The sequence below is a fragment of the Hetaerina americana genome, unplaced genomic scaffold, assembly GCF_022747635.1.
Source record: "Hetaerina americana unplaced genomic scaffold, ioHetAmer1.1.p SCAF_48, whole genome shotgun sequence".
Taxonomy (NCBI): Eukaryota; Metazoa; Arthropoda; class Insecta; order Odonata; family Calopterygidae; genus Hetaerina; species Hetaerina americana.
This window is the reverse complement of record NW_027287073.1, coordinates 195,482-220,433: the sequence shown is the minus strand read 5'-3', so window position 1 is coordinate 220,433 and position 24,952 is coordinate 195,482. Positions and strand designations below refer to the sequence as shown.

Here is a 24,952-nt window from a genome sequence, read left to right as displayed (position 1 = left end):
AGATTGCAGTAATGCATCACCATACTGATAGTCAAGCACTCACCTCCATAAACAATGCCGAATTGACCTGAGCCAAGGACTTCATCCGGGAATATTTGGTAGAGGGCACTAATGTCTGTTACATTCTCCTCTCGCTCCTCAGACTCTGCAAACAGAGGAAAGTCATTGATATGGAACTTAGTCATGAGTTCACCACCTTGGAAACAATGTGCTTCATTACTTCAAAGGACAGTTTTAATACAGCAATAGATAGTAGATCAATTACTGTTGTGATCAAATGAGATCTATTAACAAAATCCAATACATTTTATGCTACCTTTTTGTTCACATAATGCATGGCTAAGTATAACATGAACCAATGCTAAAGAGGATCTTTTAATATGCACAACACGATTCCATAGGGTGGATTTCTAGAAAAAAGAGTCACACACATGTGGCTGAAGTTCTCTTAGGCTGGCCAATGGGTCAGGATTTTCATCCGAATTGTTTTGACGTCCAACTCATTAATAATCATCAGGATACCAAGTTTCTCTGAGCATCCTTAGTGAGAATGATGGACAAGTTGGAGATCAACTAATGGCAACAAAAAGACTAAGTGGATAGTCCAAGGCAACTTCCCCACATATATCCTCGGAAAACACTAGGTTTGGGGACTTCAGCTTAATTTATGAGATGGTTAAATGTATAACTGCTTTACGACGAGTTCACATAATAAATTTGCTTTATAATGTGCTATTGGAAAGTCCTCATTTAATTATTTCACATTACCCTAAAAATGTGGAATTTGATGGGATTGGAGGTCTCCATTGCATTAATTTCATTCCACTGGACATAAACGAATCCCCTAGACATAATAAACAAGAAAAAACTGAAGAAAAGAGAATTCTGCCATAAATATTTTAAAAGGGGGTTTATGTGTAACAAAATGGAATGATAAAGAGATAATTTACCAATACTATCTCCTCATAGTGTAAATATGCAGCAAACAAAAAAATTGTTGTAAAATATAAATGCATGGATGCATTAAATTAAACAGATCAATTTTTGGTAAACCATCCACTACAAAGAGTATCTCTGAGGTGGAAGGTGAAATTAAGTTTGTATGCAATTCCCGATTAATGAATAATTCCTATTGATTACACACGAAAATTGGCAAGGAAAAGAATATACTTGAATTTTAGGATAATATAATTAAATGTGCAATTTTAAAAATAACTCACCATTAACTGCCCAGAGGACGGAAATGGATACATTTACCCATATAAAATGTCAAAAAATTAATAGGAGTGCAAAATGTGAAGGTGATCTAACAAAAAGGGAGTGAGGTAAAATATGTCAACCACCTACCAGCCCACATTGACCGGGATTAAGTTAAGAACCTTGTTTTAGGGAAAATAATTTTTGAGTCACTTTCTAGAACATTCACAAATTTTTTCCAGTTAAACATTTTAATATTTGACATGCCATATTCTCTGTATCTTTTTCAGAGTACTCATTGCCTTCAGAATTTCTACTTTCGCTCTGTGACCCCATCTCCACAAGAAGTTCACATCTTTTGACACTCACTGTTCCCACCAATGCTAACTGATGAGCCGGTCGTTGTGCTTCCGCCCTGCGTGCTATTCCCCACTCCATTTGTGCTGGACCCAGCTGCGACAGTTGAGGAGGACGATGAGTGCACCGGCATGAGGGCCCTGCGGATGGCCCCCTCCCAGCCCATGGCCAACTGAAGTCCAACCCCCGACTCGGGTGGCTGGCCCCCTCCTCCCCCCACATCCACCCCTGCACCTTCCTCCTTCTCGCCCACAAAATAGTCCACCGTGGCAGTGCGCAGTTCAAAGCAGTGGACCATTTCCCCTGCGAGAGAGAATGGTATGCATTACACAGTGCAGAAGACAGCAAAACTGACTCCATTAAGATAATGACAATGAATTAAGCATTATTATGGACTGGAGCGTTCACTCGGACCTTTGGATAAAAAAAAGTCTGTTTGGGAAATCCGTTGAGAAAATATGCACTAATGATCCCACCAGAATAACCAAAAATGCTTCCATGTATCTAAAGAGAAACCCATCTTCCTGTCAAAGAACTCCATTTATACCACCAAATTGTGAAATCAGATATATTAAATGAATCGAATATTGCATCCTATTTCTCTTTTGATTTTATTCAACTCGGAAATTTGGGAAAAATTTATTGCACATAAAAATGATACTTCAATCATTTTTAATATTATTTAAATATTGTATACATCAGCAATGAATTAGTTTGGATCCTTGGTTTCTGATACCACCAGTTCTTGAGACTAGACCTGGAACCAAGACAAAAGAGGTTCCAGAACTGATATTTATGCTTAAGTTGTTTTCACACATTAAATTCTTTAATTAGAACATAATAATAGCTAATGCAGAGTATCAACATTGCCACAAGCAATGGCCAATACTTACATTTTTCATACATACAGCACATCAGATTTTCACTATCCAAGATAATTATTTTCTTTACATCCCAGAAAATGAAGTCTACTGTACATACCTAAGTCTCATTGTGCCCTAAGATTTATTCTTATAAGCTGATATTTGACCCACAATTGTTCATAACTAGTAATTACCTACGAGGGTTGATGTACCATAAAAATTTTTATAATGACAAGGTGATTCTCCTCCTGTTTGTGGCATATTAACGTAAGTGGCTTCTTATGATACAAAGAAATGTTACTAAAAGCTATTGGATAAAGTTTGCGAAAATTCCTTAAACAAACATTTATTTTGATGCAAACCTTTGGTAACGCACAAGATTACATTGAATATTTATGTTTTTGTAAAATATTTGGCCATTGATGATAAATTCTGCGAAAACTCAAGTTTTTTTCTCAATTTTTGCATACACTTTAACTTATTTACTCATTTAGACATTAATTTAATTTCAATGACAAGGATGAAATATGACTTTTGTTGAACACACACTAAACAAAGCCCTGTCACCATTATTCGAGGACTAGAAATGATTACTCACCTCCTGAGCCTCCACTAGTCCTTGCGGGTTCTACTGCAAGAATCTCTGAGAGTGGAATCTCCTTGTAGTACTTGCTCCCAGTTTCACTCTGGAACAGCGTCAACGATTTGGTGTCCAATCGCCAGTAATGTCGCTTACGCTGTGGGAAGAACAATTTACGTTTGACAACACTTAGGGAGTACTGATGTCATTTTTCATCAAATTCAATGATTTATGAAGGTAGAAAGCTCAGAGAAAGTGATTTGCTATTTTCTATTCTTGGGTATAGAGGAGTTTTTCTTATTACTTGAATCCTATAGTACTTCAACATTTTATTAATCTGCTTCTGCATAAACAAGAATCAAACGAATGCATTGGTCTACAGCTGAAGCAGGGAAAAAAATCTTACAGTAAGACTGCCTTCAAGCATGAAACTCAAGGTCCAGAAACACCCAGGAAACAAAGACACTGGAGCAAATGGAATAGTTTTGCTATTTAGCAGCATGATTACAAGCAAAGGAAGAAGCAAGAGGGAGTAAGCAGAATATGAAAGAGGATGGATTCTTTGAGGAAAAATAGTTACTAATGGTAATTAATGCTAGTTAGACATAAGGAAGCAATTCATTTAAACTCTTGTGTCATTTTCTCCCGTATGGAAATGAAACATGGGTATTAGGGAGAGAATGTATGAAGATTGGAGGCAACAGAAGTCCCATACTCCTGAAGAAATGAAAATAAGATGGATTGGATGAGTGACAAATCAAGGGATGACCTTTGAAAAGGTTAATATCTAAAAACGTTTACTCTGTTAAAGTGTGAATTTAACATTCTCAATAGGGCTTAATGTTGGGTGTCCTTGACCCTAATCTGTCAAACCAAACATCAAATTATATTTCTGAGTCTTGGTTGGCTATGCTAGAGTAGGGCTTGGTATGATAAAGACTTGTATTTGATTGTTTCTGGCTCAATTTTGTGGAAGTTCATTCTTCAAAGTTCATGTTCTTCAAATGAAGAACACAATATATTTTTCCACTATACTCTATTTTGTCACTACTAGTTTCAAAGCTTAGGCATCATCATCAGGTACAAATTGGTCAAATTGCGATCCATTTATATGCCATTCTTGTGGTAAAAGGGGTGGGTGAGAGAGGGGGAATGGTATTGGCATGTGTGTTCTAATGAACTCCTAGATCTGTTGTAGCAAGGAAACGATTACTGCTCCTTGGAGGACTATTCATGACAGATAGGCTGACAGGTAGTACCAGATGAACCATAGCTCACCCAGTGTCTATACCAGTGAGGTGGCTGCAAATGCATATGATTGCAGTAAGGTGGCCATTTCAGCAATAGTGTCACATGAAAAACACTTGATGAAGACAATGGGAAAACACCTCAATTATTTCACTTGACTTATGCAAGGATTGGTCCTGGGAGCAATTTGATGCAGCCCACTTGGATGGGTGTCAAGCTGAGCACCAGGGGAAGCAAGTTTTCTATGGTCATCATCACAGGAGATCAGAATGAACTGAATGATATCTGAAAAGGGAATGACCCATTGCATCTACAGATCAGACAGAATCTGTGACTTAGAGGCATCTATCAGCCACCAAGTGACACACCTTGACAATGGAGATGAGTCAGACCTTCCACCAAACTTAACTTCTACATGAAAAGTGTAGCATGGTTTTCCTTTAAGATGTGAAACAACTTATGCTGATATTAAGTATTACCTGTAAGTGTTAAGCTTTTCTTGATATGTTTAGAAGCTGAATGAGTTAATCTAAGAGGTCACTGATGACTGGATTCATTTCATCGTAAGCCACTTTGAAGAAATCTGTGTGATTGATAGTGAGGGTTGAGTTGAACCCTTCCGATGTTATTAATTTACTGAAGCCTCATATAGTCCTCAAATGATCCACCAAAAATAGTTTTAGTGAAGATTTAAGGTTATTTCACTGCTGTGGAATTAATTTTCCCAAACCATACATCATTCATGAGAGTACAGGCAGTAAATGACTGTAAGTCTTCTTGATTATTATCATCCACATTGAGAATTGCATAAAAGAGTTCCTTGTGGTTGGCCACTGGTATGCCCAACTTAATCACAATAGAACAACCTTTGAGGAGGATGTGTGGATCCCTGGTATATGATGTTTCCCTGAAAACCAAATTTTTCCTCTTCACAACCTGGCAGGGCTATTGATTAAACTCAAACCTAATATCCCTGGTGAGGAATACCACTGAAAAGGGAGTAATTCGTGGTTGCCCTTGGTATTAATTTTCCCATTAACAATCCAGGGGGAGTTGCATCCATGTTCCTGAGAGAGTAAGGGGGTTTTGGTTGCCACAAATGAGAATCAAACTCTGGTTCGTGGGATTCTTCTCTTTGTTGACCACCATGAAAAATTAATTTTATTTAGTTATGCCTAACATCACCAATGGTGGCAAACATTATTGTAGCCAATTAAGTTTTTGCCTTGCTTTATTAATATAATCAATTTGAATTAGGTAACTAAAAAACAGTTATTGACTGTATATGTGCCAGCAAATATCGTCTTCCTTGATTTAATTCCAAATTCTATGGATCACCATGTGTGTGTATTTTTAAATTTATTCGTTTTGAAAGATAACAACAGCAGAATAAAGTAATGTTGCATAGAACATTGAGAAAAACTGCAACAAAGTACATTAACTTTAAATTATAGAAAACAACAATTTACATTCTATCAGCAGACAAAAGGTGGGAACTTCCAATTTCACCAGGTTGTAACTATCACCAAAGGGAGGGCCTTCCCACTTTCGTTATTGATTCTCCTTGAGGAGCAACCTTCAATCAGGACAACAAAATACGTGGAGATAAACCATTACCATCCAAACAATTACTGACAAAACAATGATGACAACAACATGCACATGCACAATTAACTGTGACCATAATGGCCACCAACATGGAAGGGTATTTTTTGTTTTGGTGAGGAGAAGTGAGGCAGCACGCACCATTCTGTCCTTGTTGGTGCTGTGCACCATCCACCCCTCCTTAATGACCTTGGAACCTCTTCGCTTGGTATGCTTCACAGACTGCACTATCCTCATGAGTGGGATGTTGTTGCTAGGGATGGCGCTGTGGGGGGAGGCAATTGAAGAGTTGCAGCAAGAACATGCTCACGACACAGGAAAAAAACGCACACACACACACACAGAGCAAGGGAGAAGGAGAAGAGGAAAGGGGGAGTGGTGGGGAACCATCTCTATAAACACTCACCATGATTGGGGAATTACAAATCCTCGAAATAAAATTCACAGTTTGAGCATGAAGCATTGAAGTGTAACAGAACAAAGAATGTAACATGAAACATCAGCCATTCAAGGAAAGTTCATTCAATCAACTCAATATCACTTTATGTTTAAAATGAGAGCAGCACAAGGTACATTTGCACTGAAGGAAATACATCTCCAAGTGTAAAGAATTACCACAAAAATAACTTAACATGTATAGAACTTCAATTACAAAATATGATTTTCCCTGCTTGCAGATATGTAACTTATGGAGCTGGCTTGGAAGTAGCAAATCAAGTAATGAATAAGTTTTTAGAAATTCTCAAATTAATACCACACATTATCTTTGGGCACAGATGCCTTTTACTGCAAATGGTATCTTAAGTATGCTTTACCAAACAGGTACCAAAACGAAATAGTATTTCGGGTTAAGATGATTTTTTTACGATGAAAGGAATTAAATGAATTACATCATAACCAATCACAAAAACTATTTAGAAGCTTGAGAAAAATCTTTGCTGCTGAATGTCAATGATTTGAGGGACTGAAAATGAAATGTATCATACTGAGTACAACTCTCACTTAAAAATGACAAACTCTAATACCATCTTATACCACACAAATAAGAAAAAATAATTTTACTGAAATATCCATATATCAACAGAATGACCATCTATATGAGAAAAGTGAATGGAATTCAGAAAAAAAGACCAAGAGGCAGCCCTGATATATAAAATTAATGATATTCACTATAATCAATATTCAATCAATCAGGTGGTATACCAGGATTATAAGACAGTAAGCAGTTAAAGCACTGGGAGAAAACTTGACATAAAGAGCCCAGATATACTTTTGACAGTGACAGTATATACACACTATGCTCAACGAAAAGTTTCACTTTCATCAATACAGACATTTTTAATTAGTAGTAGTACTGTTTTGGGGAGGCGACTGACAGCTGAGGAGGTCATTAGCGCCATAGCGGATGGATAGGAAAGGATGAAGGGTGGAGAGAAACCTGGTGTCAGCATTAAACTACTCTTTACGAAAGGCGCCAAGGGGTCCGCAGCTTAACGTCCCATCTGACAGACGGTGCCCACTCAAAGTGCCCTCCACAAAGCACCTCAAGTAGGGATCGAGATACCTCTGAAAAATATTCAACACCGCCGGGATTTGAACCCGGGCCCTCTGGGTGGGAAGCCAGTACATTAGCCCCCGCACCATCTCAATCCCCCATTTTTAATAATTACTGTCTTTTCTCTGAAGAACATTATCTTTGAGATTATGCAGAAATCCATTATTACACACAAAAGAGAGATGTGAACACTTAAAAATATGAGCATCAGAGTGGAGCAGTCAGCAATAAGGATAGATATATAAAAAAACTGGAAATTAATGCAGTCAACTCTTGTTAATCCAGCCTGTATGGGGCCATTGGTTGTCCAGGTTGGGCCAAATCTGGATTGCCCAGGGTTTTAATGCAAGTAATCCATGGGATCCCCTCTTATCTTTTGTTCTTTTGTACCATTATCACTAATGACTTCTAACAATTTTAAAAGATGCATTGAGAGTCCCAAAGTGTAAGAAGATCCCATTTAAATATGAAATAAACTCGTCGAATAAATACATCACTGATTTCCTCCTATAATTAAGTCAATAGTAGATCATAAGTATCTTTTTTAATAAAAAAGGGAATTTGTGCTTTAAATGAACCATCTCGTTCATTTAATTAATTTACATTGTTGACTAATTGATGCATTTTTTATTCAAATAAAAGAGAGCTTAAATACAGAAAATAGCATTGATATCCTTTTGCAAATCTCAGCTTAAACATGCAATGTACAGTCACCGCTGTTCTCTTGACCACTTAAATTTTACCATCTGCCGTCGAAATATATTCACTTGCATAATTGGTAGTAATTGCTGAAATATTCAAGAATATTACAGCTCTTGTCCTATGGTCTTGCAACACAATTTGGATAATGATACTCAAATTCCATTAGATATTATCAATAAAGCTTTTATGGATAGATGCCATTAATGGAATAAATAAGCCATTGTCCAATAATATCAACAAGGTTTTGCTGACATTTGCCAAGACATATTATTGAGATTAAAATGATTCATTAGGGATTTTCACTTGTTTCTGATAATTATAAAATGCACTTTATGTTGTATCTTGTACGCCAGTGCTAGTACATTTCTAATCCATGTGATTGTTTATGCACATATTACCTGTGGATAGTCTCTTACTATTATATATAATGAGTATGATAGTCTTGATAAGGTTCTGATAACATAATTTCCCAAATCTGCCTTTCCATTTTGCAGAAATTTAATTCAACCCAAAGAACTACAAGATAGACCTTAGAATTCTTTTTCAGATTTGATGTGTAAAGCTGTACCAGACTCACAATAGAGACCTCTTGGTTAAAAACCGACAAGTAAGCAAACGCTCATTCTAGAAGAACAGAGATTAATGCTGAACCTTTATCCTCGAGAAGACCAATAATGCTCATAATTTCGGTTATCGTCCTGTATTTTCCTTCTAATTCTAAAGATAAAATGCTCAATATTACCATAAAATTAGCTAACAATGTCATGTCACAGCGACAATCATCATAATGTAAACTGGAGTTGTCTCCATTTTAAAGAAAAGGCACAATTCTTCATTTAAATCATGAAATATTTTAAGAAATATACTCCTACTAAGCCACCTCACATTTGTATGCAATGACGGGTCTGGATGACACTAACATTGTTCATGAGTGTTATCTTTCCACACACTTTTCTAGGATATACCATACCATAACTGGCTAGTTCCCATAATTAAAAAAAAATACATAAGTTCTGTCATGAAATGGTATCTTTCAAGGGATTATCCACAATCAAATACGCACTTTAACATGAAATAATATTATCTCATCTTGTGTATTCAATTCCACTTACTGCATAACAGTTGTTGGTGAATTATGTAATGAAAACTTAAAACAAATAGAAATTCATCTTTTTCCTAAATAAAAAATTACTTGTATAGGTATTACACTCTGAAATTGTCGCATTGAAATGCTTAGTAGCGGATGACTTCATTAAAAGTTACTCTTACTCATGACTTTTACACTGAAATTGTTACTGTGATCAACATACATGTTGAACTTGTGCCTAGATCATGAATGAGGTTACTTTCATGTGATCAGAAATTGGGCAACTACCAAGGGTGCCAACATTGTGATTCTCTAGATATTTTACATGATTTTGGTGCTGATTCTGTAGATCAAACAATACCAAGTGTGATTGTGTTTCAAATATCATACTTTTATCAATATTTTCAGCTTTTCTGCAGGATATGGATATGCACTTTATGCAAATGGAGCAAAACGCATCTCCATACAAAACCTAAGCATTTAAAATTAAAATAATTTTTGAAATTACATACTATATCGTACAAGCTAAATTTCACCAACACACAATCAGGATACGACTGAGCTAATAAAATGAAAAAGGAAGGAAATATATAATTATATTTCCCAAGAACTGACCTGGATATAAGCATTTAAATACTCTTTATATTCCTCCGTACTCAATCTGTTATTATAACCATAAATACAGTTAAACAAATGGAATTCCTTGATTCGTCCTAGGCAACAACTTACAAACACGAACTGCAATTGCGTGAGATGAATGAATTGTACTCTAAGGAGTAATTCACAGTCAATGGCAACATCAAAACAATGTTCCCCTTACATGAAAATACCTCACGTGAAGTGGACGTTTCTCTCCTGCCACTTATTGAGCTGAATAAGAAGTTATTAAGTCCTAATGAAACGATGAAGCCTGGCAGGTATATGATTTACTACTGCATGTAATTAACATACAACATCAATCTAGATTAGAACAAGTATGTTTGACAATTCAGGCACAGAAATGTAAGGTTTTGCTTTCATTTTTTTTCCTTATCTACGAAAACTAAATGAAATGAATGCTTAACTATTTCAAAATTTAACGGTCAAATGCCAATGTAGTCCCATAATAATCTACGTGACATGGTGTGGTGGTCTACCATACAAGTCCCTGGTATTTCAAATGGATGGATTGGGGACAAAAAGTGAACAGGCAAACTAACAAAAACAATCGATGCCAAACTAGACTTGACATCAATTAATCCCAACATATGATCACAAACTGCTATGAGCTACACCGAAGAGGATTACATGAAAAGAGGACTAATTTCAACTTTGGATTGTAGAAGCACATAGAGAGAGGCAACTTAGCACTGTTCTGACCATGACCTAATGTCCATTAATGACCATGGTCTTCCTTCCCTTGTGCACACTGAAGCGTTCTGAGGTCAAAACCTCACACCACAACGATTACTGCAAAACATGCTCCAGGGCACACCAACCAAATCAACATCCCCTCCACTTCTTCATAAACTCAGCACACCCAGAGCAATGCACACACGCGCAAAGAGAACAACAGGAGTGCACACATACACGCAAACATAATGCAATGTACTAACCTCATGGCACGATCTCGCTTGATGCTCTCGTCCCCATCAAAGTCCCGATTTGGAATTGCATCCTGCATGAAAGAGAAGAGGGGGAGATTTAAGTAAAAACCACAGGGCTATGACCACACACACATCGAATGCATATGAAATTACAGCATATTCACTATATAATTATATATATGTAGTGGATTTTCTCAGTTTGATATCAGTGGAGGGAAGAGGTGGTCAACTGACACCATCCCCCTTCTATTCCACCAACTGACAGTGCAAATATATATATTTTAGAAGAAACTGCAGGAGGTACCACAATATATATTTGTTTACAAACAGAAACCACCTCTCCCTTCCACTAATATCTCATTGACACACTATAACTTTTGTTTACATACACTTATTTATACATACTCATTTGCAATCATCTGATAGTTTATTTTTCCTATTAACAGACTGATTCTCATGATTTTTTTCATTTAATGGATTTAATTGGACTCTGAGGACTTAATCAAGTTTCACAATTTCCACATGATAAGATCACCTATTTCATATGCAATAGTTACATCTATTAATGTCACAAAAAATGACTGGAAAACTTCTCTTTTCGGGAACATAGATACTTTTAACTGCTAAAAAGATAGGGCCAATGTTATGAAGTTTTCATGAAGAATTATTCGTACAGAGGAATTACTCTCCCTCCCCATGCATATCCTCTATATACTTAACCATAGTGTATTCTCTAGTGTGAGCAATAGAATGCTTACGCTGGTAAGGAGGTCTCCATTGGAACAGGGGGATGAAGAACAACTGCTGTCTCCTGGGGGGGGTGAGGTGGCTGATGATGATCGCCCCCTCATCCCTGGGGACGGGCTTTGATCCCTCTCATCCTCTTCCCCTCCTCTTGCCCCTCTCTCGCACCCCCCCTCCGAGTCACCCCCATCTGAGTATGGCTCACCACTACCCCCTCCAGAGGCACCACCACCACCTGCGGAGAAAGGACACCAACAATCAGAGCAGAACTTCCAGTACGTTCATGCATCACTTGTACACAAATGCGGACTGATGAAGAGGGATGCAGAAAAAAGAAAACATCATGAGAATATCAGTTACATCTCACTGGCACTATTCCAGGTCTATTCCCAAAATATTTTGATTTTCCAGACTTTTGGGTGAGGTTTTTGCAGTTTTCTCAAGGGAGTAACTTTTACCACATTCCCACTAAATATGGCTTTGGTCCAAATGGAAATGAATTGCTAAAAAATTTGAAACAGTTTTTGACACAAGTTAATTTTGGTATATTTCATACTGTATCATTACTGCATATGCATATACTGCACCATTCTGAAATTACTGAAAGCCGGAGTAAAAAAGAAACAGGTTGGAAGTCGAACACCTATACGCTTACTTCTCTTCGTTTTTTGCTAAAATTGTTTCTTCAATTGGTCAAACAACTGGGGAGTAACTGTTACATCATCATCATCATTCAACTATTTTGACTTGCGTGACCAGCTCAACTAACAAATAAAAAAGGCTATTGCCCTCGGAGCAATTTGCACTGTACCCAGATCAAATAAAGCATCAAATCTGAGATTGGGACACCATATGTAACATATTTTTTATCTTCTGAGAACATAAAAAAAACTAGACACTGTGCTAGACATAAAAAAGGCATGAGATGAGTTTTAGTCAGCCCATGGCTTCCCGCAGCCCATAAAACCCATAGACCCTATTTCTGAACATCAATTATTTGCCAAACGGATGCTCTGCATACATTCTATGGGCTCAAATCAAATGGAAAGGCCGATGGAAATGAAATGTGGTGGCTCCTGCCCTCAATGTGACAAGGAGCAGTGGGGCATGTCATTGTGGTGTTTGATAAACATACCTTCCCCCGGGCAGTCCCATGGTATCCTCTCCAGGCATTTCTTGTGGGCGTTGACATGACAGTCCTTGCACTGCATCCCTTGCTTGAACAGCCCCTTGAGCAGCTTGCGACAGTGCTGACACACAGTCGGTCGTGTGTATGAGTGCAGCACAAATGTGTGTGGGATTTTGCATCTTCCTGTGGCCGATGAATCTCGTCCGGGAGATGTTGAAAGGGCTGATGTAGACTGCGCAGAGTGATTCTTGCCCGAGTTGCCCATGAAGAGAGACAACTGCAAAGTGAGGGCAAGGGTGTAGAAGGGAGCAAATATACATAGAGACTCCTTCTCTCCATCACTTCCCTCATATATGGGACAAAGAGGCTTAAACACTCATTTCATGATAAATTTATTGAGTCGATGTAATAATCACAACTGCAATGAAAATCACATTACACATACAAAGTATCATAATTTCAGATTTGAAAGGCAAAAACCATGAGAACATTAGTATCAAGGTAAAATGAAATCATTCTGGAAAACTAGTCGCACTTTTAATAACTTGTAATATATGTAAGTATGTTTGATATAATGAGATGCTCTTATAACTTTTTCCCCACAGAATGAGACATTGGGATTCATCCAAAAATGTGTGTCAGTCTCATTTCATCTAAGTATCTGACTGATTAATGACTCGTCAAATTAACCTAAAATGACAAATTAATTTATTTACGTAAATTATATTCTCACAATTGATGCCTAATAAATGCTTTAAAATGCTATTTGTTATCGGTCTCAATTTATTATTTAATTCTTTCTTCTACCAAACTCTGTATTTATGCAACAAAATCAGAGTGTAAAAATCATTCGCCTTGACTGGGATTCGAACCCAGATCCCTCAATATCCAGTCGAGTGCTTTAGCCAGATAAGCTATCGAGGCATCCTCTTAAACTCTGAAATTGTTGCATCGAATTGCACATTAGCGGATGACTTCATTAAACTTTACTGTTGCAGCATCTCCCACAGTTTCTTTGGAATTTGTCAAGGCACAAACAGCCTAAGTGTTTAAAAGTTGGCTTTAACCTTGTGGACTGTGGCGCATCACGCACGACTACGAATGCCTGTGGAATTGTATGTACGGTATTTCGTCACAACATCTTGTTCCTTTAAAAGCCCCAAAATTTCAGAGTCAAAGAGGACGCCTTGATAGCTTAACTAGCTAAAGCACTTGATTGGATATTGAGGGATTTGGGTTCAAATCCCAGTCAAGGCGAATGATTTTTACACTCTGAAATCGTTGCATTGTGTTCTATCCAAGTAAAAAGATGTGATGCATACCTCTACACCTTTTTGCTGAATAAATGACCCATTGAAAGCAACGGGTGAAAAAGAAATCATGATATTACTCAGTCATATAAAAGTCTAATGAAGAAAATGTAAAAGTTATAAGTTCTTTTCCCAGTAATTACCTACCTAATTTCCATTTCAAAAACATTTATTTCTCTAAAATTCCAGGCTTTACCCCTCAATTTCATGTTTTTCCAGGATTTTTTTCAAGAATTTTCACATGGTCAGCATTCCTTGATAATTGCGTCAAGTTCATGAATTTAGCAAAATAAAACATAATATAAAACATATAGAATTTAGCAAAATAAAATCTACAACCCCCCTAATCAAAACACTTTTTCCTTCAACATGTTCACCACTCTCTGACGTACAAATGAAAATTTTTAGAAAGCTGGGCCTGTTACCTTTTCCTAGTGTATATACTTTATATGTGTTATTGTATACTTACAATAATTTTACCAAATTTTATAAAAACAGTGCTGTACACAGCCACTTCACAAGAAGTTCTAATGACCTTCATATCCCATATGTACGCACTACAAGTTCTTTGTGTGGTCCAAACTCAATGGGTTTAAAACTTTACAATGTATTACCCAATGAGTTAAAGGGTATCAATAGTTTTTCCGTTTTTAAATCCAAAATTAAAGCAATGTTACTACAGAAAATGTACTACAAGGTTGTGGATTTCATTAATGATGGAGTGTAATATTGTTATAGTGTGCTCGCCATCTTCTATTCTACTCTTCTGACTTGTCCTATATCATGTACTTGATCGCTGGACCAATAAAATTATTATTATTATTAAAGCATGTCGTGGGGCATGAATTACTTCCCCCTCACCCCACACATCAGATCTTTGCCTATGGTGATTTGATTTCGTAAAGACACAAAACCCACCCACATGCACCGTGGATAAGAGAGTACTCACGAATCCAGGCTCATCTGAGGCAGACGCAATGGAGGAGTTGGAGCCAGTGTCCGAAGCGGGGCTGCGAGGGCCCTTGCTGCCCGATATGGATGACAGCGACCCTGAAGTTGACCCCCCCTGTGCTGTGGCTGGCACCTGGAGTAGGGACAGGGCGGCATTGTTGCTGTTGGCGGAGGAGCTCCGCCTTCGATGGTCTCCGTCTGGGGGGGCACCAAGGGAGGAAGGCACGACCGAGGGCGGGGAGGAGGTGCTGCCACCAGATGCCGCAAAGCTTGCCAGGGAGCAGTTGTTGGGGATGCGGATGACACAGCGCTTGTGGAAGTTGAGACCACACCCTGCATCGATTTATGAAATGACATTGGTTTAATCATCAGGGGGCAGAAAGCAATTTGGGAGGGAATGTTGATGTGCACATTTGAGTGAGTGAGATTTTATTTTTAAAATTTAATATAATAATAAATCAATGAAATCAGAAATGAATAGAAAAAATACAGCACCTGTGTTTATAACAAGCATGAATACCAAGACTCTCTTTCTTGGCATGTGCGCTAATTTTTATTTCCTTTACAATAGGAGGTGGAATAATTTTATAGCTGTCCATAGCCAACATAGTGTATATTAAGGAATTTGCAAAACAAGATTTTTTCCAACAAATGAATCAAAAATTAAATAATAAATCATCCTAAATGAATAATTACAAAATAAAATTAGACATTGATTTCTACTTTGTTATTTACTAAGTGTGCCAATAGATGAATCTGAGAAAGTCATTTAGGACATGGACATTAGATTCTCTGAGTAGATGGGTACTCTAAAATGACGCGATGAGTTTCATCATATTTCAATTTCAAAACAGCCTTATCTCAATGTTAAATGAAAAATATGGAGCATCTTGTGGCACCAAACACTGTAAGTGTCTTAGAGAGCAAAACACATGTTTAGTGAAACAATTTTTCCCATACAAAATAAAATACAGTAATATATTCTTTCCTGAAAAAAATAAATAATATTCAAGATATAATCATAGAAAATCATAAATACATAGTTTACGATCATAGATCATCTTTATCTTTTCGTCTAATGTAGAATGCCAACTTTATTCAACAAAAGAAAAGATAATTGAAAAACTGTATTTCCTGGCCCATAAGACACACCCTGATTATTTTGTGGCAGTAATTAGAAAAAATACTTGGACCAGACAAAAAATGACATTATTTTGATGTTAACACTTAATACAAAGGAAATTGGTTTGCTACTTTCAAAAATTGGCAGCTACACATATGATTAATAACACACGGAAAATATTCATCACTGGGCCAAAATACCCCAGCTGCCTTGTTTCTGTTGGAATTCTATTGAGGAAGTACTTTCAGTGAAATATTAAAACTCTACTGCATACTACTGACTAAAAACAGTGATATTACTGACATTTGTGATAAGAGGAAACAATACACAAAAGTAAGTATTTTTCTCGCAGATCAGCAAGTACTTAGAGGTCGAAATTATACTCATGTACCCCCGCCCGGTCCATAAGACGAAGGCTGATTGGTGTGGGAACTACAGTAATTAGTTTATTATTTATGATATAGTCCCCTTCCTTTTTTACTAGAAAGCTGTCTAGAGACATTTGTTTTTGCCAACACTTCAAAATTTTGTAAAAATGCGACTCAGCTTTATTATTACTTAATTTCTAATGAGCCACTGCTTTATTAGGGCTCTGCTTGGTTGTACCATGCGACAGTTTCCCATGACTTCCAAATTACATTTAGCCTACTCTTCTGAACTTTGCACTCCAGTAAAGGCTCATGGAGTTTCTGATGGTAAACATGCCAGAATTTGATCAAATTGCCACTTGCATTGGCACAAAATAGCAGTGAGAGACAGTCTTTCTTGTGGCTGGGCCTGTCATCATCTATTTTCTTCATTCACCTCTGGCTGGATAGGTATACTCCGACATTTATTTCCAGAAGAGACCTGTCACGACAGGGAACCCTCAGAATCAATGAGCTTCTTGAAGTCATCAATGAAGTTCTCTGTTGCCTTTAAGTCAGAGCTTGCTGCTTCACCATACCATGGATGGTGAAGCAGCAAGCTCTTTGAAATTTCCTGAACCACCCATGGCTTCCCTAGAATAATTCTTTGGCTGTAGATGATCCTAGCATCTTCTTAGCTTGGAGAAAATCACTTTTGCCTTCGCACAAATGATAGTCTCATAAATAGTGACACATTGCAATTGCTTATTTGTTTATCCAAATGAAATGCAACCTTTCAACACTTTAGAGAATACATAACCATTTTGCAGATACTCTTGTCACTCCCTTTGAAGCATCTATCTTCTTAATTTTGTCCTTTTCCACGAAGAAAACAGAAATTATCGATATCAACCAGTTATACAGGTATATGAGTGTTAGATCAGCCATACTCACACCTTGCTCCAGCTTCTCAATGATTTCATCTTACATTTCTACTGTTATTTTTATTCTCTTATGGCTGCCTTCTTATGGAATTTTTTGGGGGAAATTTTTAAAACTAAGCACCAATTTTAAACTTTACTAAAGAAATCACAAATAATATGCCTGAACACAAGTTTGGAAAAATAAGTGACCACCAGTGATGGTGTAGGAGAACACAGACCTGCTAGAATTGACAGCAGTCAGAATAAATATTCATTCTGCAGTTTAGTTATTACTTACAACTGCAGTCATAGATAAGTAAACACTTCATTGAAAGACAGATGGATAAATATCATCAATGAGGTATTTCCTAATTTTCTTCTCAGGTTTCTACAGAATTTCACTTGAAGCTTATCAGCTTTTGGGACTTCTCCTGAGAAGCAACGTTCACTGATGACACGAGTTTCTCCAGCAATCCTCCAGGTGTCTTTAGGTCAGAAGCCATAGGTTCTGACCTGAAGTAGCCAGCAAGATGGCTGTGAAACTGTGACCACCAAATGACACCATTATGTGGAAGAACATTCAAAAGCCAATGAGCTTTTTTTTTTTAATTTTCTGAATGAGGCTTTTAAATTGGATTTCACAAATTATGTTCTTTCTAGACAAATCATGCAGTTTAGTTTCTTTGATAGACAACTAATGAATCAGGTGGCGAGAGCAGGGAGGAGTCAGGGTTCAGGAGCCCACCTTCGCACTTGAGGCCTTGACGCACCAGCCCAAAGAGCATCTCGCCACAGAAATCACAGAACGTGGGCGCCTTATAAGAGTGGACGACGAGGGTGTGAGGTCGCACGGGTGCAGAGTCCACGCCATTGGCACCACTTAGCTGTGCTGTGAGGAGAGGAAGAGAGAGATATACAATGGAGATGAGTGACTTAAATCATTATCATTTGCATTAATTTTTTGCTTTTGTGCATACAGTACCATTCCTCACTACTCATTTTCCCAGCATTCTCCCATCTATTACTGCTTCCAGCGGTTTTCATTTCCTTCACTCTTTCCCACACTCATATCTATAGTACCTCCTATCTCTGCTTCAATTCTTGCCTTAAACTAAGTTTCTTATCCCTATTAAACCAAAAGGTATTTTTTAATTTTTCACTAGTCTTTTTCTAATACCTTTATTTAAGTTGTTCCCTACTCCCTCTCAGAAAAAAAATTCTCAACGGAAAGCAAATTTTCTTTTTTTTGTCACAAATAATATACCCACTTTCATCTGAAACACTTCCTAAATAGCTGAACTGTTCCAGTTTCTGCCCACCCCCCTTGTCTTTAATTTAGATTTCCCACTCATTGAAAATCTTACTACCTGAACTATGCAACAATTTCAAATAGTAAAAATCATTTGCCTTGACCGAATGTTTTACACTTTGAAATTGCTGCATTGTAATGTGAATTACTGGATGACACCATTGAAAGTTTCTGTTGTGGCATCTCCTACAGTTCCTTTGAACTTACTACCTTTGTTTTCATACAACTAATGCTCATCCCATAGCTATAACCAAGTTTCAATAACATTTAAAGAGAATCATGGAAGGATCAAAATGGCCATGGTGCATAGATCACCATGTTGATATTTTTTTAGTTGAGATGTGTACTCTTTAACTCCTACTAAACTAGTAGAAAATAAGTGTACTCGTAAAATGCTGAACTTTGGGAGGCCAAATTTCTGCAAAGACACAACGCAAATGAACCTTGGCTCTCTTTTGACTGAGGGGAATAAGAACAATGATTTGAAGTGAATTATTTGTGTTAAATGAATTTAAAAATTTGGAGCATAAGGACCATACTATTCCAAGAAAGAGTTTGCATAAAGTATTTTTTTCTTATTGGGCAAAGAATATTATTGTCACCTTCATACAAAAATTACACTGCATATTCTGGTTTACAAACTATCTGGGCAAAGTTCTCTTATTTTCCTGTTATACAACAACTTTGATGCTTTCAGTCATACGTGACAATTGTTACAATCAACGCTCTTAGGTAAATGCAAAAATATGGTTTTAAGAAAATTAAAAAAATCTAACTTAAGCCACATCAAATATGGGCTGCCTTAAAAAACAAAACTCATTAATTAGTTCGGGGCACATTAAGAGCTGCCACCTTGTTATTAAAAGACCAATGGAGCACTCGGCAAGGTTCTTTGACTGCCTGGCCTGTTATGCAAGAGACATTGTCCTGTCCAGACAGGGGCGATGTAGAGTTAAATCATGAATGCCATTTCTCCAGGCTTTAGAAAAAAGTACCCGGCAACAATGCTGAATCGTGACACTACAATATGACAGGTTCCAGAAACCAAATAAAACATCAGTGCCAGCAACTGGATCATAACAAAGAGCAGCCACTTTATGAGTGTATCAAAATGGCATCCTAACATGATTTTTCAGTGCTCTTCCCTGGAAGTACTTAACCCTTTCGCTTTTGAGAAAGCACTTAACACAACATAAATTTGCCAGAACTTCATAATCCTGTCTTCATGATGCATTTGAGCACCAAAGCATCCAGAATGGCAACGGAGTTAAAATGCAAACCTGTACTCAGGATGACCTCCACAGTTGTATCCTCGGCGACATCCGATGCTGAGTTGATCAGCTGCAGGATATTGGGAGATGAAAAGTCATGGCGGAAGAGCAGGAGGCGCTCTGACATCCGACTGCCCAGGCCATTGTCGGGGAACTATGGAAGAGACCACACATTTTTAGAGCCAGAGGATCACTTACAAGTCTCCATTGGTAGTAGGGTAGTATTTAGGGGGAGGCAACCGACAGCTGAGGTCATTTGTGCCATTACGGATGTACAGGAGAGGATGAAGGGTGGAGAGAAACCCAGCGTTGGCATTAGCCTACTCTTTACGAAAGCTGCCAAGGGGTCCGCAGCTTAACGTCCCATCTGACGGACGGTGTACTCACTCAAAGTGCCCCCCACAAAGCACCTCAAGCAGGGGTGAGATATCACTGAAAAATATTCAACACCGCATGGATTTGAACCCGAGCCCTTTGGGTGGGAAGCCAGTATGATAGCCACCCCACCATTGCGATGCCCCATCTCCATTGGTACATGGAGGTGTGTGGATCCCTTCCTTTTCAAAAGCGAAAACTCAAGACCGGACACTGCCAGGGTGTGCACCAGTGAATATTTAGGCAAGACTCACAAATTAAGATAAAGGCAAATAATCTAACAGATGATGCACAAACACCGCTTTGACACACTGAAATGTTAAACCCTTTAAGGAGCACAGAAGGATATATCATCATTTATTATCCAAGTTCCAACTAGGTTATATCAATGTCTTCATGCTGGTCAACCAAAATAAAGATTGTTCAGTGAAATAATTACACACACACACACCAATAAAACAGTTTTCTAACAGTGTTCTGTAATTTAGATGGATTGTCTAAATGCTAAATGGGTTTATCAATCAAAAGATCTTTAAATCAGATTATATTTTAAGAATGTGAAAATATAACTGAAGCATGAATCTCTCTGTTCACAAACAGGGCTTTGATTGCTTTACTTCACATGTCTTATCATTTCATTGTTATTCTAAGTCTTAATGCACCCAACAGGAATTCAGGAGTTCAAGGAAATGTGCATATTCATTCATGGAAGCATCAATGAAGAGTATTTCAATGCTTAAAAATACTTTGGAATGGTTCAAAGTTTGCCTCTCTCTGACAATTTTATGTTCTCTATTGAAATAATGTTGGGCTGCCATCAGCACTAGTAATATTTGTAATACCTACCTTAAGTCTCGAGATAAATGCAGAAGAAAATTTATACTGGGTATTTTACAGGCTTGTTCAGCTGGCAATAGTATTTGTGCCTCACAGTTCAAATTCCAATTGAAAACAATAAGAGTTATTGAATAAATGAAAAACTCCAATAGCCGCAAACTGTTTATGGCTACTGGAGTTTTTCATGTAAAGTATAAATGGAGTATAAATGCAAAGCAGCCACTGGGTGATTAACTTCATTGTAGTTGTTAAAATATTGTTTTTATGTGAAGTGGACGGCATTTTGTATGTGATGCGGAAGTTTGTTTGTATGTGATGTGGAAGTGTCATCGTATGTAAGAATATTTTGTCTCCTATCGGTTTTTCTAGTGTGTGTAAGTTTGTATTTTTCGTTGTAAGAGTGATCACTGACCAAACTTGTCCGTTGCCACCAGGAAAATCGCCTAATTGCAACGTAATTCTTAAATAAATAAATTTATTCAATACTACTAGCTGTAATGGCTCAATTCTATCAATAATAAGAGTTATGTTTAGTTTGCTGTGGCTGTAATAAATGAGCTGGTCAAATTAAAAAAAAAATGGCTTCATTTATTTCAAGGATTATATTTCAAAGTTTTAACTGGGGGAATTCCATAGTTTAAAGGCTCTACTTTTCGAAAAATAATTCATCATCACTGAATAAATTACCTTAGTATTTTTTCATGAAAAATTGTGTGTTAACTTTTATTGGGTGTATTTAGCTGTATTAATGCATAAGAGATCATACAGGAAAATGATTACCAGTAACAGGCTCTACTAATAACAAAATTTATACAATACAGGAAGTAAAACTGTTAACACACTAGATCTCTGATCACACACTTAAGACTCCAAAAATGGTCCCATGAAATTTATCATTCTTCCACTTGTTACTGTCTCTGAACAACGCCTGGTATAAATACTTAGTTTTCATTCCCGATACATATTTATAACAACTTTGGAACAATCATGGATTTTCATTGCAGAATATCATTATCCAAAACATGATTTTTGTCCTCAGATCAGTTTATAGATACTTCAGAAACTTTCATATGATTTGTGGGTTTTCCAGGAATGATGGACCATGTTGGATTGTAGAATTTTAAATTCAAAGAAAAGTGAGAGAATACTAGTTTTCTATCTGTTCCCTTCAAGCAAAGATAATGTCAATTTATTCACATTTGACTCATGCTTACAGAACAGGTTTATGTTAATCTCCTGAATATTACGCTCTTTGCAATATTTATTTAAACTTTGAGAAATCCAGAAAAAAAGAAGCAATAAAAAAAATATTTTTCAACGCTCATTCATTAGCATATTTAATTGTGAATATTTCACATCAAAAATTAAATGACATGCAAATACACCCAGTAATGGATAAACAAAAGTTTTTGCACTACATTTAGAAACAAAATATTTAAAGATATGCACAATAATAATATCATAATACCACAAGTTTATTGTACCATAGAATGCATAATCATTCAATTTCCAAAACGATCAGGTGGAAATATGAATAAATAAATAGCAATCATATTCAAAACGTCAAAAATTAAAACAATAGCATTTTCAATTGACAGCTTAGCTAGTACAAAAAATGCCAGTTTGGCTTCCTTATTAGAAAAACTAGCAAATTCGCACTCGGGTGACTTATCTGACAATTTTCCTGAAAGTGGGTACTTTTTAAAAAACTTTCAGGTTCACAGTTTTTTACAGCTTTCGAAAATTGACTAAAAACTGCCAAATATTTGCAAATAAATTTAAGAAGTTTTATTAATTCTGAATATGGAAAGAAATTAGAATATATACACTGTGCTACATCAAAACTTAAAGACTGAATAGACACACTAAATTTAATTGGATTTAAGTCTTTCACTCCACCTTTACTATTGAAATCACGAAGTTTTACCTATTATTAACTAATATGATTGCAAACATTAGCGAACAGGTCTTTCCACCTATTAATGTTGAACATCGGAAGATAGTTCCGGTTTCATTGTTGATTGTATCCTATTTTTCCAAAATGGGCAGTCGGTTTCTTTAGGTCAAAATATTTAACTTAGAAAATGAGACATATCAATTTCATCAGTTGGTTCACTGCGTGCAAAAATGGACACACCCACCCCATTCTTTCTTAATTTCACAATGCGTCAATCGCATATTATTACATAGAACAATAATCAAACATAATGGTTATGAAATCAAGGTGCAGAATTTAAATTTGATTGCAATGGTTGAAAAAGAGAGAAACCGCAATGCATTTAACAGCAGTTTGTGAGAAAATTATACTTTCCAAGCATCTTTGTTCAAAATTATTCATAAACATAAACGACATTATAGTTGAACCTATATACTTTCAGGGAAGAATATAACAAATCTAATAAAAACCATGTCAGATAAAGGTAGCCGAGTAACAATGCCCAATATCAACCAATGGCAATCTAGGACCTACTTCAAATATTTTCATACTGTTTAGTAGTTTCATTGGCATTAGTTATGTTCAATCACATTAATTTGGGATAACCTAATTATTAAATCTTATGTACTCACATGCTGATTGATGAAATCACATGCTAGGTCCTTCAGGGTACGAAGAGTGAGGTCACTGGAACAGACTCCTTCACGCACCAAGCCTGCTTGCATGTAAAACTTTACCTCCATCTAATTCGGAACAGAATAGCATCTCTCTTAGGTATGTCTCGTAAAACAAATCAACTGTAGCTTTTAGCACATAATCGTTAATACTGATATTCACCATTTATATCCAACTAATCCAATTAGGAATGTTTAGGATTACCCAAAAAATTCCTGGTTAAAAGTACCATTAAAATACGGTAAACATCAGCTGCATGGTTGTCTCATAATAAGGTCATCGAAGAGCAACGTACGCGTCAGCACCTAGTGACAGGTAGAAAGGCATTTTTCCCTATGCAATACTCCACTAAATGATGATTGATTCAGAGCATTAAAAGGACACACAAAACCATTGGCAAGGGACTAGACATAATTGATTTCCGAGAAAGGTTTTGCAGTAATACGCACTAGTTATTCCCATCAAACCCACCTGTTCAACAACTTTAAAATCTAGTGTAAAATAAATTAAATCACTGCGCAACATTCATATACTACGACATATCCATATTCCGTATCACTCGTGTACTTTAAACACTATGCGAAAACCAATTGCCTTGATTCATTTTCAATTACAACCAGTATATTCCATCAACTATTTCTTTCGCTTAATTCTACGAGGAGTGTCAACTTTTCAACAATACTAGCGACACGGTTGCGATTGTGAGCATGTCGCAAAATATGAAAACTGATGAAGACTTTTGAGCGCACAATTGCGATCATCAGGCATCATCTCCAATTTTCATATAACATATTCAAGACCTATTGGTCAACAGTGCATAATGAATACAAAGGAAAAAATCCACTGATACAAAAGAAATTACCAAACAATTTTTTCCCCACGATTGATAAGTTAATAAGTAGTTTGACATTTTGCCTCCCTCTCACCAGGGTCCCATGGTGTAATGGTTAGCACTCTGGACTCTGAATCCAGCGATCCGAGTTCAAATCTCGGTGGGACCTGTCAATTTTTTTTTCTATTTGTAAATGCTAGATTTCGGTAATCATTGTAAATTTGAGGTAATTTTTGAAAATTAAATTTTCCGTTCATTTCTTTTGCCAAAATCAAAACAAATAAGAATGAGATAATGGAGAGAGATAGGAGCAAAAGGGACTAATTTAAGCTTCAGATTTGGAATCAGCAGTCCATTACGATAATGGCATGTTTCAACAAGAACGAATCATTTATTGTTAATGTTCACTT

The 24,952-nt window shown here is 36.8% G+C and overlaps 1 protein-coding gene and 1 non-coding gene across 2 annotated transcripts in view; one reads left to right on the top strand and one right to left on the bottom strand.

Moving 5' to 3' along the window:
• Positions 1-24,368, bottom strand: part of PKD (serine/threonine-protein kinase D3) — a 39,310-nt gene extending 14,942 nt beyond the window's left edge. Inside the window, exons 1-13 of the mRNA XM_071591489.1 lie at positions 24,182-24,368; positions 23,873-24,015; positions 23,668-23,778; positions 19,897-20,041; positions 18,053-18,196; positions 14,913-15,247; positions 12,660-12,930; positions 11,539-11,759; positions 10,790-10,851; positions 5,992-6,115; positions 3,016-3,154; positions 1,567-1,857; positions 44-145 (exon numbers count right to left, since the gene is read on the bottom strand). Of these exons, the coding sequence (XP_071447590.1) occupies positions 44-145; positions 1,567-1,857; positions 3,016-3,154; positions 5,992-6,115; positions 10,790-10,851; positions 11,539-11,759; positions 12,660-12,930; positions 14,913-15,247; positions 18,053-18,196; positions 19,897-20,041; positions 23,668-23,778 (1,945 nt within the window). The 5' untranslated portion in view covers positions 23,873-24,015; positions 24,182-24,368. The remainder of the gene's footprint in view (positions 1-43; positions 146-1,566; positions 1,858-3,015; positions 3,155-5,991; positions 6,116-10,789; positions 10,852-11,538; positions 11,760-12,659; positions 12,931-14,912; positions 15,248-18,052; positions 18,197-19,896; positions 20,042-23,667; positions 23,779-23,872; positions 24,016-24,181) is intronic.
• Positions 24,369-24,639: 271 nt separating this feature from the next.
• On the top strand, positions 24,640-24,711 carry TRNAQ-CUG (transfer RNA glutamine (anticodon CUG)). The gene has a single exon. It is a non-coding gene; the product is annotated as a tRNA-Gln (tRNA).
• Positions 24,712-24,952: the final 241 nt, after the last annotated feature.